Source organism: Trachemys scripta, chromosome 16 (assembly GCF_013100865.1).
Source record: "Trachemys scripta elegans isolate TJP31775 chromosome 16, CAS_Tse_1.0, whole genome shotgun sequence".
In the NCBI taxonomy this organism is placed as follows: Eukaryota; Metazoa; Chordata; order Testudines; family Emydidae; genus Trachemys; species Trachemys scripta.
The window spans coordinates 350,092-366,237 of record NC_048313.1 but is presented as its reverse complement, the minus strand read 5'-3'; the positions used below and the strand labels follow the sequence as shown (position 1 = coordinate 366,237).

Below are 16,146 nucleotides of genomic sequence, written 5' to 3'. Positions count from 1 at the left end.
TGTCTGTGCGTGACTGGGACTTCTCCTTTCCGCACCAGGGGTGGGAGCATCCTGTCCTGTCCTCCCCCCGCCCCCCGCTCTCTGCCATGACGCCCGGGCCAGCAGGGGAGAGTGTGAAACCCCCAGTCTCTCCCGCGCTGTGCTGCTGCCCCCACCTGCATTGCTGCTCTCCGGACAGGACAGGCTGTGTGCCGGAGAGCAGGGGGCAGCCAGGGGCCGAGGGGCTCCCTGTGTGGGTGCACAGCTGGCTGGATCAGCAGGGCCAGGGAAGGGGGGATCACCTCTATGTCTGGCGTTAGTGAGACCAGTAATGGCCCAGCTCAGGTGTCCTCACTGCAAACAGGACAGGGACTAGCGGGGAGGGGTCGAAGAGCTACAAGAAGGATTTGGGGGGTGGGAACCTGCTGGGCAGGGAGAGGCTGAAGGAGCTCAGTGGACTCAGTGTCTCTGCCCAGAAGAGGGTCAGAGGAGCCGCGATCCCGGCCTCTGAGTACCCACCTGGGAAGGAGATTTCAGAGAGCAGGGGGCTCTGTGCTCCCCCAGGAAAGGCAGAGCTGGACCCACTGGCTGGAGCTGACCCCAGACAGGCTGGGAAGAAGGGACAGATGTTTAGGGGACATGGAACATCTGGCCTGGGGGTGGGGGATTCTCCATCCTGGGGAGTCGGCACAGCACCATGGACGTCTCTGACAGCTCCGCTCTAGCTAGGCCAGGAGAGGCGGGCCAGGGGCAGGGAGCACTGGGGGGGTTCTTGGGCCTGGATGGACCCAACAATCCCTGCTGGCCTTGGGCTCTACGACACTGAGCTCCTCAGGGACGCGGTGCAGCCAGAGCCCCCTGCGAAAGCAGATTGGAGGCCACTGAAGACTGGGGGGCAAACAACCCCTGTGCCCCACCCCAGAGGCAGCTGCCTCACAGCAATCCCACAGCTTTTCTACAGGGTGCAATCCCTGTAGAAGCAGCAGAGTATGGAGAGTCCCCTCTGGCCTGGGGCACCTTTGTGTGACCCTTGTAAGGCCACCTACCCCTGTGACCCCTCCTGTTGCTGTGAGGCAGCTGCCCTCCCTCCCCCCCAATCTGACAGCTTCTTTCTCCATGGGAACCTGAGCAGCCAACGGCCCCCCAGCTCCACTCTCTGCAGAGCCCCCCCATAGACTAAGCTGGTGACCCCAGAGCCCCCAGACCCCAGCCAGAGCTTCCCCCCTCCCCCCAGAACATGAGCCAGTGAATCTCAGGGAACCAAGCCAGAGCTCCTGGGCCAGTGACCCCGGAGCATCCAGCCCCTCGTGGAATGTAGCAGCCCACTGCCTTGAGCCCCCCGGCCTGCGCTGACAGACTCAGGCTCAGTGGGGCTCACCCTATGGCATTCAAATAGCTGTGGAGCCAGAGCTTTGACACTGTGGGCCGGTCGGGAGCTCGTGCTCTGAAACCCCCCCCTCCTCCTCTCCCTCCCTCTCTCTCGGCTCCAGAGTCTGCGCTCCAGCCCCAGCTCCAACCTCGACACAGTTATTTCTTGTGCAGAGCGTGAGTCCTACATGCAGGTAGGCCTGGCCTGACCTGAGTGTTTAAACACATGTGGGGAGGCCTCGTTCCTTGGAAGACAGGATTAGGGAGGTCAACAAGTCATCAGGCTGAAAACAGGATGTTTGTGCTACATAAGGTAAGTCAATAGGTCAGGAGGCTAAAAGACAGAATGTGTGAGCCAGCTAAGATAAGAGGGAGAACACCCCGGGAACCATTTACTACAAATGAGGCAGGGGAGGTCGTATCTTGTATTGGACCAACTTCTGCTGGGGAGAGAAACAAGCTTTCGGGCCCCATAGAGCTCGTCTGCAGGGCTGGGAAAGGTACTGAGTGTTGCAGCTAAACGCAAGGTGCAGCCGATTGTGTCACAGAAGGAGATACACAGACTGTAAGAGACCATGTGGGGTGAAGTGGCCTGTTAACACCCTGCAGTCATAGGGAAAAAAGGGAGGTTAGTGGGTTACAGATTGTTGTAAAAAGCCATAAATCCAGTGTCTTTATTAAGACCACAATTTTTTGTGTCCAGCAAAGTTATGAATTGAAGCTCCCACGCTTGTTTTTTGAAAGTGTTGTGCAGGTTTCCTTTGAGGATGAGGACTGAGAGGTCAGTGATAGAGTGATTGCTTTGTGAAAAGTGTTCACCCACAGGTGACAAGGTATTTTTGTCTTTTATCATTTTCCTGAGTAAGTGCACATGAAACCGTGATGCTTGTTTGGTTTCACCCACCTAGTTGTTATTGGCAGGGGCGGCAGCTTTGTAGAAATTTTGGTGGTGCCCAGAACGCTCAGAGCCCGCCCCCCCAAACTCCGCCCCCCACCTGCCTAAGGCTCTGTGAGGGAGTTTGGGTGGGGGGAGGAGGTCTGGGATGCAGGCCCTGGGTTGGAGTAGGGAATTGGGGTGTAGGTCAGTTGAGAGGTTGGGCTCTGGGATGGAGTCTGTGGTGCGGGCTCTGGGATGGAGTTTGGGTACTGGGTGCAGGCTCTGGGCTGGGGCACAGAGTGGGGGTGCAGGCTCTGGGAGGGAGTTTGGGGATGGGAGGGGCTGTGGAGGGAGGAGGTGCAGGCTCTGGACCGGAGTTTGGTTGTAGGCTCTGGGCTGGGGTAAGGGGTGAGGGTGTAGGAGGGAGTTTGGGTACAGGCTCTGGGAGGGAGTTTGGGTGCAGGAGGGGGTGTGTGGGAAGGGAGTGAGGGTGCAGGCTCTGGGACGGAGTTTGGGTGCTGGGTGCAGGCTCTGCGCTGGGGCACGGGGTGGGGTGCAGGATGGGTGGACGGGTGCAGGCTCTGGGACGGAGTGCGAAGGGCTGGGTGCAGGCTCTGGGATGGAGTTTGTGTGCTGGGTGCAGGCTCTGGGCAGGGGCTGGGGATGTAGGAGGGGGTGGGGGTGCAGGCTCTGGGATAGAGTTTGGGTGCAGGCTCTAGGGTGGGGGTGCAGGTTCTGGGAGGGAGTTTAGGGGCTGGAGAGGGGGTATGGGCTCTGGGAGGGGGTGGTGGGTGCTGGGGGGAGGGGACTGCCATCACATGTGGCTTCCTTCCTCCCCTGCTGCCCCTCGCCATAGCCTCACTGGGGGTGGGGGTTGGGGTTGCCCCTTGCCCAGTGTTTGCAGGAGAGGTGGCTGGGGGGAGATGTGGATCACAGGGACAAACACTCACCGAAGCCCCAGCAGCTGCTCAGGTGAGTCACAGAGATCCACTCCAGATGTCTCCCGCCGGAAGCCCCCTAAGCATCTGGTGCCATGGGAGGGGAGGGCTGCCAAGCACGTGTGTGCCCCCTCCCCTCCTGACGTGCAGTAGCCTAGCACAACATGAGCGGTAACCTCACCCAGTGCACTAAATGCCCCGATAACCAGGGGCGGCGAGTTATATTCTCTTGTGGTGCCCGGGCTCCAGCAATATTCAGGGCTGGGGGCCCTGCTTCACCAAGGTATGGAGCTGCTCCCCCCCAGCAGCAGCAGCTGTCTTAGTCTGTTGCCAGCGTTGCTCTTGTGCTGTGCTGTGGCTGCTGGCAGCTGAGGCCAGGGAGAGCCCTGCCACTTTCGCTCAGGCAGGGGCGCTCCAGGGCCGGGAGCGGGGGCGGGGTAGAGTGACCAGATGTCCCGATTTTATAGGGACAGTCCCGATGTTTGGGTCTTTTTCTTATATAGGCTCCTATTACCCCCCAGCCCATGTCCTGATTTTTCACACTTGCTGTCTGGTCACCCTACGGGGGGGGGTCCTCCGGGGGCTGCTCCAGGCAGGGCCGGGGGAGAGCAGCTCCAAACATTGGTGAAGCAGGGCCCCCAGCCCTGAATATTGCTGGAGCCCGGGCACCACAAGAGAATATAACTCACCGCCCCTGGTTATTGGGGCATTTAGTGCACTGGGTGAGGTTACAGCTCATGTTGTGCTAGGCATGTGTAGGACCCATGGCTGTTGAAAGGTGTGTTGTGTGGGAGTGTGGATCATGGTAGCAGTGGAGATATGGCTGCAGGGTTTGCATCTGTTGCTCTGGCAAGGCCTGGTGCTGCTTTGAGTTGCTAGGTCCTGGTCTGTGGGGAGCTTGCTTCCGATGATGAGGTTGGAGGGTTGTTTGAAGGCCAGAGGAGGGGGTTCAGGAAAGATTGCTTTCAGAATGGGGTCCCCATTGAGTATGGGGTGTCATTGTTTGATTATACCCCATATGAGAGCCTATGTGTGGTCAGAGGGAGCTTTATTTCCATTTTGAACCAGGTTCTCTCAAGATATTTCTGTGGCTCATTCCATGAGGCAAGTTGGGTGTCGTCTGACGTCACCGGTGTGGTGCTCTGCTCTGTTCAATGTCGATAACACTCAGCTGCGTGCGTGTGTTCCCTCTGTGTGCTGCCCCGGCTCTGCACAGATCGCTGATGCAGCAGACCCCGAGAGAACCTCCAATGACCACAGACTCCGATAAGGTACGAAGGCACCCGGCCAGGTTTATTGCCAAACAAAACACAGTCTCTAGCTCCCCAGATCAGATGTCTATGGTTCTGCTAGTACATATGTGCTCCCTGACAATGGACGCAGCTCAGTCAGTGGTGGGACTCTCCACTGCCCCCTAGGCTGGACAAAGACACCTCCTCAGGTGTGCATTCTTATACACAGGTACAAACAAATTACACATCACTCCTGACATATTGAGGTACAACCCCTCTGCGTGTTGGGGTGCTGCCTCTCTGCCGGTACATGTTGGTTCGAACAAACAAGTCTATCCATCACAGGGGTAGGCAACCTATGGCACGTGTGCCAAAGGTGGCACGTGAGCTGATTTTCAGTGGCACTCACACTGCTCGGGTCCTGGCCATGGTCTGGGGGGCTCTGTATTTTAATTTAATTTTAAATGAAGCTTCTTAAACATTTTAAAAACCTTATTTACTTTACATACAACAATAGTTGAGTTATATATTATAGACTTATAGAAAGAGAACTTCTAAAAAAATGTATTACTGGCATGCAAAACCTTAAATTAGAGTGATTAAATGAAGACTCGGCACACCACTTTTGAAAGGTTTCAGAGTAGCAGCCGTGTTAGTCTGTATCCGCAAAAAGAAGTACTTGTGACACCTTAGAGACTAACAAATTTATTAGAGCATAAGCTTTTGTGGGCTACAGCCCATTTCTTCGGCTGCATAGAATGGAACATATATTGAGGAGATATATATACACGCATACAGAGAGCATGAACAGGTGGGAGTTGTCCTACCAACTCTGAGAGGCCAATTAAGTAAGAGAAAAAAACGTTTGAAGTGATAATCAAGCTAGCCCAGTACAGACAGGTTGATAAGAAGTGTGAGAATACTTACAAGGGGAGATAGATTCAATGTTTGTAATGGCTCAGCCATTCCCAGTCCTTATTCAATCCTAAATTGATTGTATCTAGTTTGCATATCAATTCCAGTCTCAGCAGTCTCTCGTTGGAGTCTGTTTTTGAAGTTTTTCTGTTGTAAGATAGCCACCCGCAGGTCTGTCATTGAATGGCCAGACAGGTTAAAGTGTTTTCCCACTGGTTTTTGAGTATTATGATTCCTGATGTCAGATTTGTGTCCATTAATTCTTTTGCGTAGAGACTGTCCGGTTTGGCCAATGTACATGGTAGAGGGGCATTGCTGGCACATGATGGCATATATCACATTCTGAAAGGTTGCCGACCCCTGATCCATCATATTATCCTTTTGACCCTGTCTTTTAGGATGGGTCAGCCTGTTCCTCATTATCTCTGTGGAATGTGTTCGTACCGGTGCCATCCTGGCCCATGGTTAGCCTATTAGTGCTTGATACCCTTTAGATATGTGTATACGTCCAATTAGCAGCCTTCTTCTTGCCAACTTTTGTGAGCAGGGCCCGCCTCTGGCTCACAGCTTAACTCTGCTTTATGTTAGCAAAGTCTTGACCATTACTTTAGTTCAGGCCTTAGGCCTCATACCGGACCTCTGATATTAGGGTTTATGTTTCAGGGCCTCATCTTACTACATTGGATACCATGGACACTGGATCCCTGAGGCTAGCTGAGGGAGTGGGAATATCTGGGTACCACCACCACCTTGGCAAACCTGAGGCTGGCGAGGGTGGTGGTGGGTGGAGTCAGCCCGTTGTGGCTGCCACTTGATCCCTGACGGAGGGGCAGGCCTGGTGTCACTAACACCGGATCACTCAGGCCAGCGCGGGGGTGGGGGGGCAGCCAGATGAAGCCACCAACGGATCCATGGTGCTGGCTGGTGGATGGCCAGGTGCTGACGCTGCCTACAATGGATCCCTGAGGCCAGCGAGGAGGCAGAGGAGAGCTGGGTACTGCCCCCACAGGATTTCTGAATTTGTTCAGAGGGGGCAGAGGTGGGTTGTGGCTGGGTGTTGCTGCCACTACATGCGTGTGTGAATCCCTGGATGAAGGGTGCTCAGATTCTGCTCCCATTAGATCTCTGAGGCTGGCGGGGGGGGGGGGGGTCACCATGATGGGATCCCTGAGTATGTCAGGGAGGGTAGGAGTCATCTGGTGGTTGCCTCCACCACTTGGATCCCTGTGGCCATGTGGGTGAGCCATATTCAGGTGACTCCCACTCCCAAAGGACCAGTTACTCGCCATAGGTCAATTGCACCTTAGATCTCACACGAAAGACAACACTTGTAGCCAATCCTGTAATAAACTAGGTAAAGATTGATTCCTAGGAAAAGGAATCAAGCGGATGATTTACAAGGTTAAAGCAGGTAAACACCCCCCCACGCACACAAACGAGTTCCACTCTTAAATTTCCAAAAGCAATAGAAGCTTCCATGACAAGCAAGGTCTACGTGTCTTCAGGGCTAACCCAGGCCAAGCACTGGGGACCTCTTGCTTGTTCCCAGGGGAGTCCTGTGGTTCCGTGGATACCGATCTCTATCTGCGGATATCCGCATCCACAGGTAGAAATTTGTATCCGTGCAGGGCTCTACTGAGGGAGGAGGTCAGGCTGAGCGACACAGGGACAGAGCTTTGAGCTCTGGCTACCTAGAATGGGCTCTGCTGTAACCGTCATTTCTCTGGGCTCACCAAGGGCTTCCTGCACTGGGGGTCAGTTGACTAATAAACCCGCCCGTGCGACAGCGCTGGCTGTGTGTCCTTGCACACGCTGGTGGAGGGGTGCGTTGCTCCCTACGATTGTACTAGTCTCCCACAGGGGTCTGTCTCAGTGGGACTCCCTGAACGGAGCTCACGGGGTGGTGCAGGGGGGCTGGCAGACCAGAGGTCCGGCCTAAGGAGGCGGTGAGGCCATGTGGCTTACTCTGGAGAACGAGTGAGAGCCCTAGGGGGTCTGGCACACTGATGGGACTGTTACAAAGCTGGGGCCATAGCCCCGATCCTGTGGATCTGTGACAAAGGTTTAGAAAGCAGAGTCAGGAGAATCCCCCAACCCTGCAGGAAGCTGCTCCAGGCATTAGTTCTCATTCTAAAATCTGCACCTTATTCCCAGCCTGCATCAGTCTGGCTTCAGCAGTGGGTCTGGCTCTGCCTTTGCCCCCGGGGGAGCACAGAGCCCCCTGCTCTCTGAAATCTCCTCCCTGGGCAGGTATCCAGAGGCTGGGATTGCAGCTCCTCGGACCCTCCTCTGGGCGGAGACACTGAATCCACTGAGCTCGGCAGGTTCCCAGCCCCCAAATCCTTCTTGTAGCTCTTCGACCCCTCCCCGCTTGTCCCAGTGAGGACACCCGAGCTGGGCCCAGGGCCGAGGAACGGTCCCACTTACCCTCCCCGACCATGCGGGGTACCCCTTGCTGATCCAGCCCAGCCGTGCGCTCGCCCCCTTAGCCACAGCCCGGCGCTGGGAGCCCCTGGCCAATGGGTCACCTTGACCTCAGAGTGCCCCCCATGGCCGGGCTCATCGCCCATGACTTGCTGTAGATGCAGGCAGTGACTCCTTTGCCCACCCAGCAGGGGCTGGCGCTGTCGGAGGGGAACAGGCTCCTTGAGCCCAGCCCTTGGGCCTATCTGGCTGTGGCAAGTGCAGCTCCGGCAGGGAGCCCCGGGCTGCCCCTTCATCTCGGGCTCCTCAGCAGGAACTGATTGGGATGGGGGCCAAGGAGACAGAGGGGTGGCAGGGGATGGAAGCTATGGCAGGGGGTGCTGGCTCCCCTCCCCCTCCGCTCCTGCCAGTGCCTCCTCCCTTTCCCTCTGCTCCTTCCTCCCCTCCCCGCACCTCTTTCCCCAATTCGGACTGGGGCCTGCCCCCCCCAGGCTGGGCAGAGCTCTCGGTGGGGGGGCCTGTGCTGCAGGCAGCGCCTGGGCTGCGTCGGGGCTGTTCCTGACCGTGCTGCTCTCCGGCCAGGCTCTGGCTGTGCCCCTGGCCCGCCAGTCCCCCGGCACCGTCCAGCTCCCGGAGGCTGCTCGCCAGCCAGACCAGGGGCAGGTACTTGTGCACCTCGATGGCGGGGCTGCGGCGGTTGGGGTCGAGGGTCAGCAGCCGCCGGAACATCTCCTGGGCGGCGGTGCTGAAAGCCCTCCAGGGCGCCGGCGCCTCCCCTGGCACCGTGCTGTTCTGCCAGGCGCCGAACGCCTCAAACTGGGGGTCGGGGCTGACAGCCACGTCCCAGGGGAAGCAGCCGGTGCCGAGGCAGAAGAGCAGCACCCCGAAGGCCCACACATCCAGGCTGGCGTCCAGCTCCAGCGTCTCCGAGGCCTCGAGCAGGCAGAGCTCGGGCGGCGCGTAGGGCAGAGTGCCCGACATGGCGCAGACGGGCGTGCCCTCCAGCCGCGTCAGCCCGAAGTCGCCCAGCTTCACCCGCCGGCACTCGCTGTCGAAGAGCAGCACGTTGTCCAGCTTGATGTCCCGGTGCACCAGGGCTTTGCCGTGCATGAAGTCCAGGGCCTCAGCCAGCTGGGCCGCGCAGCGCTTCACCTGGGCCTCTGGGAGACCCTCCTGTGGGGGAACGGGGGTTACACACGGGCAGCCCTGGTCTCCCACCAACAGCGCCCCCTCTGGGGACCTCCCCTGCATTGCGCCCCAGCGCCCCCTCTGGGGCCTCCCCTGCATTGCGCCCCAGCGCCCCCTCTGGGGACCTCCCCACACGGCACCACACCAGGGACCTCCCCCATACAGCGCCCCAGCGCCCCCTCTGGAGACCTGCCCTGCATTGCGCCCCAGCATCCCCTCCGGAAACTTCCCCCGCACAGCGCACAGCACCCCCTCCAGGGACCTCCTCCACACAATGCCCCAGTGCCCCGCCAGGGACTTCCCCACATAGCACCCCAGCACCCCCTCTGGGATTTCCCCACAGTGCCCCAGCACCCCCTCCGGGGACCTCCCCACACAGCGCCCCCACTGGAGATCTCCCCATCACAGTGCCCCTTCCTCCCACAGCACCCTATGCTCTCTCCGGCCCCACCCACTCAGCACCCTACAGTGCCCTGTACTGTAACTCCCCATAGCACACCAGTGTCCCTCCAGCATCTCCCATGCTGCACCCCAGGTCCCAAGGCCTCCTGTTGAGAACCCATCCCTCATCCCTTGCTCCCCTGCCCCGAGACCCCAGCCTACCAGCTCCTATTCCCAGGAACCCTGAGACCCTGTACCCCAGCAACCCTCTCCGCTGACCCCCAGCCACACACTCCCGAGACCCCCAGCACCGACCCCCCATCCTCCACTCCCCAGCTCCCTGCTTCACAGGCCCCCACTGAGACCCAGTGCCCCATGCCCCTGCTCCCCATCCAATCCCCTGCTCAACGGCCCCGCTGACATCTGATGCCCCATTCCCTGATCGCCACTCCCCAGAACCCCCCTACCACCTCGCCTCATGCCAGCATACCCCGTCATGCACGATGGCACACAGGTCCCCAGCGGGCGCTAGTTCCTGGGCAAAGGCAAAGTGGGTGGGGCTCTCGAAGACTATGGGCAGAGTGCGCAGGAAACCAGCGTGGGCAGACAGGCAGAGCGCAATGCAATACTCCCGCAGGAATGCCCGCCGCTCCGTCCTCTCCTTCGGCATCAGCTTCAATGCCAGGGCCGTGCCTGGGTACAAAGGGAGGGTCAGTGTGTCCCAACAGTGGGCAGGATGTGGGTACAAAGGGGGGGGATCATTGTGTTCCAGCATGGGGCAGAGCCTGGGTACAAAGTGGGGGTCGGTGTGTCTTAGCTGGGGATGGGGGCTCGATAAAAGAGGCGTGGTGAGTGTGTCCCAGCAGAGGAGGGACTAGGTGAAAAGGAGGGAGTTGGTGTGCCCCAGCAGCAGATGGGGCCTGGGTACAGAGGAGGGGGTCAGTGTGCCCCAGCAGGGGGGTGAGGCCTGGGTACAAAGGGGGGTCGGTGTGCCCCAGCAGCGGATGGGGCCTGGGTACAGAGGAGGGGGTTGGTGTGCCCCAGCAGGGGGTGGGCCTGGGTACAAAGGAGGGGGTCGGTCTGTCCCAGCAGGGGCAGTGCTTGGGCACAAACAGAGGGGGTGGAGGGGCCCCGTGGGTGGGCTCAGAGAGTCCCATTGTGTCAGTAGGTTTTGGGCCCCGAGTGGGATCACTCCCTGCTGTGGCTGCCCCCTCACCTCACTGACTGCTCCCCGGGCCCCTGGGAGTTGGCAGTGGGTGCCCGAGTGGCTGGCATGGCAGTGGCAATGGATCACCATGCTGGGTGGCATGGGGCCACTGGTGCCTGTGCCGGGAGCAGTGAGCAAAAGGGAGCTGGCTACTTTGAAGTAAGCGGTGTCAGCGAGCAATTGGGCGAATCCCTGCCCCACTCCCTGCAGCGCAGCGCCCCCTAGCACCTCCTGGGGCCGGCACTGACTGCTGGGGAGAGCGCCCCCTACTGAGCCCCCACCCCGCTCCCTGCAGCACAGCGCCTCGTAGTGCCCCACTGGGGCCGGCACTGACTGCTGGGCGCNCCCTGCAGCACAGCGCCTCGTAGTGCCCCACTGGGGCCGGCACTGACCGCTGGGGAGAGCGCCCCCTGCTGAGCCCCCACCCTGCTCCCTTCAGGGCCCCAATGCAGGCTGCGGCTACTCAGGCCTGGCCCTCACCTCGCTCCCGGTGCTCTGCCAGCAGCACGTTGCCGTAGGTGCCGCTGCCCAGCTCCTTGATGATGGTGTATTGCTCCTGCAGCTCCAGCTGGGGCAGGCTGCGCGAGGTCACCTCCATCAGCCGCTCCAGGAACTCCGCGTTGTCCTCCACCTCAGGCAGCTCCATGCCACGCGCTGCCCGTGCCTGAGTGGAGAAGGCAGCGCCTGTCAAAGGAGAGCTATTCCCCCTCCCCCCATGGGACACCCACCACACCTGTCGCCTAGAGCCAAGGGAGAGCAGTGGGGGCTACTGGGTTAGAGTGGGGGGTGGGGGAAGGGCTGGGACACCTGGGTTCTATCACAGCTCTAGGAGGGAGTGGGGTCTGGTGGTTAGGGGAGTGTGGGAGCCAGGACTCCTGGGTTCTATTTCTGGCTCTGTCCCAGCTGAGCTGGGTGAATTCCCTTCAGCTCTCAATTTCCCAGCTCTGGGAAGTGCTCAGATATTTGCAGGCCTGAGCTGAGAGGTGAGAGATAAACCCAGTGACGGGTCAGTTCCTTCTCACTGCTGTTGAGGCCTGGCCTCTCCGGAGCAGGACTCGGCTTCTGGCCGTCCCCACGGGGCCTCCTGCTATTGATTAGCAATACAACTATCTGAGAGGGGAGCCCTGGCCAGGCTGCGTGGTGTGGGCCTGCCCCACTCGCTGCCACCCCTTGCTGCTGAGGAATGCGTGTCTGCACATGGAGTGCTGCTGGCTCAGACATATGGGTCCAGAATCCCACCCAGCTAGCTCAAGCGCTGGGGGGGAGGTGGGTACTGAGGGGGCAGGGCTGGGTGGTTCTAGCGGGGGGGGGACTGAGAGGGGAAGGGGTGGTTGGTTCTAGCGTGGGGGGGGGGAACGGGGAGGGGTAGGGCTGGGTGGTTCTAGCATGGGGGGGCACTGAGAGGGGCAGGGGCTGGTTGGTTCTAGTGTGTGGGGGCACTGAGAGGGGCAGGGCTGGGTGGTTCTAGCGTGGGGGGCACCGAGAGGGGAAGGGGTAGTTGGTTCTAGCTCGGGGGGGGGGGCACTGAGAGGGGTAGGGGCTGGTTGGTTCTAGCGAGTGGGGGCACTGAGCGGGGGAGGGGCTGCGTGACTTGCTCCCCAGATCATGGGATGTGGAAACTGCAGAGTGCTGCTGTTGGGAGGCAGAGGCTGGGGTGCCCTGGACGACATCCAGGACCAGGCCTGTGCCTGTCAAAGTACTTTCTCCGTGCCCCTCTGTCGGGGCCAATTCCCCCCCTCCATGGCAGGCCCCTTATCCCCTCAGCATGTGGGGCCCATCCCTACCCTCCTGGTGCCCCCTGGACACCCTGGGGTGTCGGTGTGGGTAGCATCAGTCCCGCAGTCTGAGAGGAAGACTGGGGTCTAGATGTTAGAGCAGGGAGGGTTGGGAGGCAGGACTCCTGACTGCTAAGTTCCCTCTAAGCTGCGTGGCCACCAAGGACCGCGCAGGTGCACAGCGGGCCTCAGCTACCACAACGGGAAGAGGAGCTCTCCCCCAGCCCTGGGCTGCTGAGGCGAGAGAGGGCAGGGGGGTCCTCTCTCCCTGCTGCAGCCTGGGCAGCCTGCACCCCAAACCTCTCATCCCCAGCCCCACCCCAGAGCCCACACCCTCAGCCCCCCGCACCCCAACTCCCTTCCCCAGCCCTGAGCCCCCTCCCACTCTCCGAACCCCTCAGCCCCAGCCCCGCCACAGATCACTCCATAGTGGTGCAAAGAGCACAATTCATTCCGCACATGGACGTGAAAAATTAGAGGGAACATTGCTGGCTGTGGGAGGGGATTGGGGTCTAGTGGGTCCTCACTAGGGGTTGGGGCTGGGAACCAGGAATCTTGGGCTCTTTCCACAGCTCTGGGAAGCAGGGATGAGGTCTAATGCTTAGAGTAGGGGGCTGGGCCCTGTCCCTGGTAGCCGAGCCCCCAGTGCTGTTGCTGTCCCACACAGGGCTGATGGGAGGGAGTCATGCCCACAGGGGAACTGCAGTTATGGGGTGGGGGTAGGGGGGAAGGCTGGTGCCTCTTTGTGCACAAGCCCTGCTGCCCGCCCAGCAAAGGTCACTTGTGAGTTTGGGGTAGGTGCTGCCTGCTGATCTGGCCCTGGCCCTGATCCTATCCACCATGCACCCCTACCTCATGGGGGAGACTGTTCCCCGCCGTGGGTCTGAGCCCAGGCCCCCCAAACCAGGGCGATCGCCTCCCCAGGTCTGGGACTGTCCCCACTGCTGCTGGATTTTCCTGTCTGTTACTTAGTGCTCGGTAGTGCTCATTGTGACTGGCCTGTGTCCCCAGGGCCTCCTGCTGGAGCTGGCATCCCCGAGCGTGACTCGTGTGGGCAGCCCTGGAGCCTCTCTAAACCCGCAGGGGTTACAGAGCAGGAGTTGCGCCTGCCTGCGGGCCTGGCCCCAGTCCCCTCCCCCGTCCACCTGTCTGTCTGTCTGTCTCACCACTGCAAAACAAGGGCTTCCCAAAGCAGAAAAGCAAATCCGACCCGAGCGACCAGGGCTGGATGCACAAAGGGCTCAGCGGTGCAGTGCCTGGCGCCCTGTCTCCAGTGGATTCCACAGACCAGAGCTCCTTGGCCCTTTCCCTCTGAGGCAGTGTGGTGCCCAGCTCAGCTGGGCTTTGTCAGCCGGGACCCCTGTCCTGGAGCTGGGTGCCTGAGCCAGGTCAGCCCTGTCTCCTGAAAACCCCCAAGGAGAGCCCCCTGATTACAGCCCCTAGCCCAGTGGGCAGTGCCCTCGGCTAGGAGAGGGGAGCGCTAGGTTCAAATCCCCCCTCTACCTGCTGCGGTGCAGATCTGTGTCCTAGTAAGTGCCCCGGCCGCAGAGTCAAACTCCCTGGCTCTGTAATTATTTAAGTCTTTATACACTATGGACCAGCTTCAACAGTAGAGACTAAGGGCAAGGCTATGCTACAAAATGAAGTCGACCTAAGTTACATCAATGTAGACGCACCGCAGTAATTCAATTGTTTTTGCATGTCCACACTATGCTCCTTGTGTCGGCGGTGCATGTCCTCACCAGGAGCGCTTGCACCGATTTAACTGTCAGCGTGGGGCATTGTGGGACGGCTTCGGAAAGGTAGCAACAGGCGATGTCAGTAATACAGTGTCTACACTGACACTGCGTCGACGTAACTACATTGACCCAAACGCTACGCCTCTCGCGGTGGAGGAGTTATTAAGTCGGTGTAGTAGGCCAGTGGCTCTCAACCTTTCCAGACGACTGTATCCCTTTCAGGAGTCTGATTTGTCTTGCGTACCCCCAAGTTTCACCTCACTTAAAAGCCACTTGCTTACAAAATGAGAGAGAAAAATTCAAGTGTCCCAGCACACTAGTACTGAAAAATGGCTGGTTTTCTCATTTTACCATATAATTATAAAATGAATCAATCGGAATATAAACATTGTACTTCCATTTCAGTGTCTAGTATATAGAGCAGTATAAACAAGCCATTGATGGAATGAAATTTTGGTTTGTACTGACTTCGCTAGTGCTTTTTAGGTAGCCTGTTGTGAAACGAGGCAAATATCTAAATGAGTTGATGTACCCCCTGGAAGACCTCTGCGTACCCCCCAGGGGTACACGGATCTCTGGCTGAGAACCACGGTAGTGGGGCACTTACATCAGTGGGTGCTACACTAGTTAGTGCCGATGCTTACAGGGTTAGGTCGACGTAAGTTGCCTCACTTTGACCTAACGGTGTAGCCCAGGCCTAAGGGCTTGTCTACACTGACAGCCGTGCAGCTGTGCCGCTGTAGTGCTTAGTGAAGATGTGAAGCGCTTCTCCCATCAGCGTAGGGATTCCACCTCCCGCAGAGGCGGTAGCTACGTGGACAGGAGAAGCCCTCCCATCGACACAGCGCTGTCTCCGTGGGGGGTTAGGTCGGTATAACTGCGTCGCTCGGGGAGGTGGATCTTCCCCTGAGCAACGTAGTTGGTAGTGCAGACCGAGGCTAAGGTTATGTCTACAGCGGCACCGCTATAGTGCTTCAGTGCAGAGACTCACTACAGCGATGGGAGGGGTTCTCCTGTCAGCGTATTTAATCCACCTCCGCGGGAGACGGCAGCGAGATGAATGGAAGAACTCTCCCGCCGACCCATCGCTGTCTGCACCAGGGGTTAGGCTGGCTTAAGGATGCTGCTCAGGGGGTGGATTTTTCTCACCCCTCAGCAATGTAGAGATGCCCGTGTAAGTTCCCAGTATAGACCAGCCCTGAGAGAGATGCCGCTGGAACAGGCTGTAGCCCAGTGATCAGCTCTGAGCAGCTCAGAGAGGAGCCTACTCAGATCTGGGGAGGATCTGGATCCATCTCTCCTCATACACACTGTCTATCCCCCCCACATACACACACCCTGTCTCCACACACCATCTATTCCGTACATCTATCTAGACACACACATCTATCTATCTATCTATCTATCTATCTATCTATCTATCTATCTAGCCCACACCCCCCTCTATGTATCTGACCGCACTTCAGTCAGGGAGGGACTCCAGATTTACCAACATGCTGGCTGCTGTGGGGCTTAGTTGATGGAAAAGGCCCGTTAGCGCCATGCAGCAGGATCGGGGCCATGAAGACACAACAGCAGGGCAAGGCTCTAGAGCTCCCAGACCCTCATGGGGGTATGGAGCCAGCGCCCCGCCGGGGCTGGGGGGCGGCGCTCTGTCACGCCCTGCAGCACTGTGCGCACCTGGCATGGAGTGAGCCTAGCCCTGTGCCAGCCTAGCAGGGAGTTGGGAGCAGCCAGCACCCATTGGGTGCTAGGGCACCCTCCTCTGCTGATGTGAGAACTGGCAGCAATGTGACATACAACCCTGGCTCTCTCCCTGAGCCCCCCCAGAGACCTGGGGACATTGCAGCACCACTCTCCGCATACCCTGTCCTCCAGCATGTGAGGGGAGAGCATTCCTGCTCCCTGGGTGTGAGGAGCCAACTGATGCACTTGTACCCTGAGACGGGTACCAGCACCCGTTCCCCCAGCCTAGAGAGCATGATGGCATTCGCAAGCAGCTCCCCAGGGCTGTGGGACAGGGTGTGTATGGGCATAGATAGATAGATAGATAGATAGATAGAGGGGGGTATGGGGCTAGATGGAGGGGGTGCAGGGATGGATAGATAGATAGATAGATGGGG

At 59.0% G+C, this 16,146-nt stretch overlaps 1 protein-coding gene across 1 annotated transcript in view; it reads right to left on the bottom strand.

Annotated features, from left to right (window-relative positions):
• Positions 1-5,760: 5,760 nt before the first annotated feature.
• Positions 5,761-16,146, bottom strand: part of SBK3 (SH3 domain binding kinase family member 3) — an 18,967-nt gene continuing 8,581 nt past the window's right edge. Inside the window, exons 2-4 of the mRNA XM_034793139.1 lie at positions 10,990-11,173; positions 9,793-9,995; positions 5,761-8,906 (exon numbers count right to left, since the gene is read on the bottom strand). Coding sequence (XP_034649030.1) covers positions 8,040-8,906; positions 9,793-9,995; positions 10,990-11,173 — 1,254 coding nt within the window. The 3' untranslated portion in view covers positions 5,761-8,039. The remainder of the gene's footprint in view (positions 8,907-9,792; positions 9,996-10,989; positions 11,174-16,146) is intronic.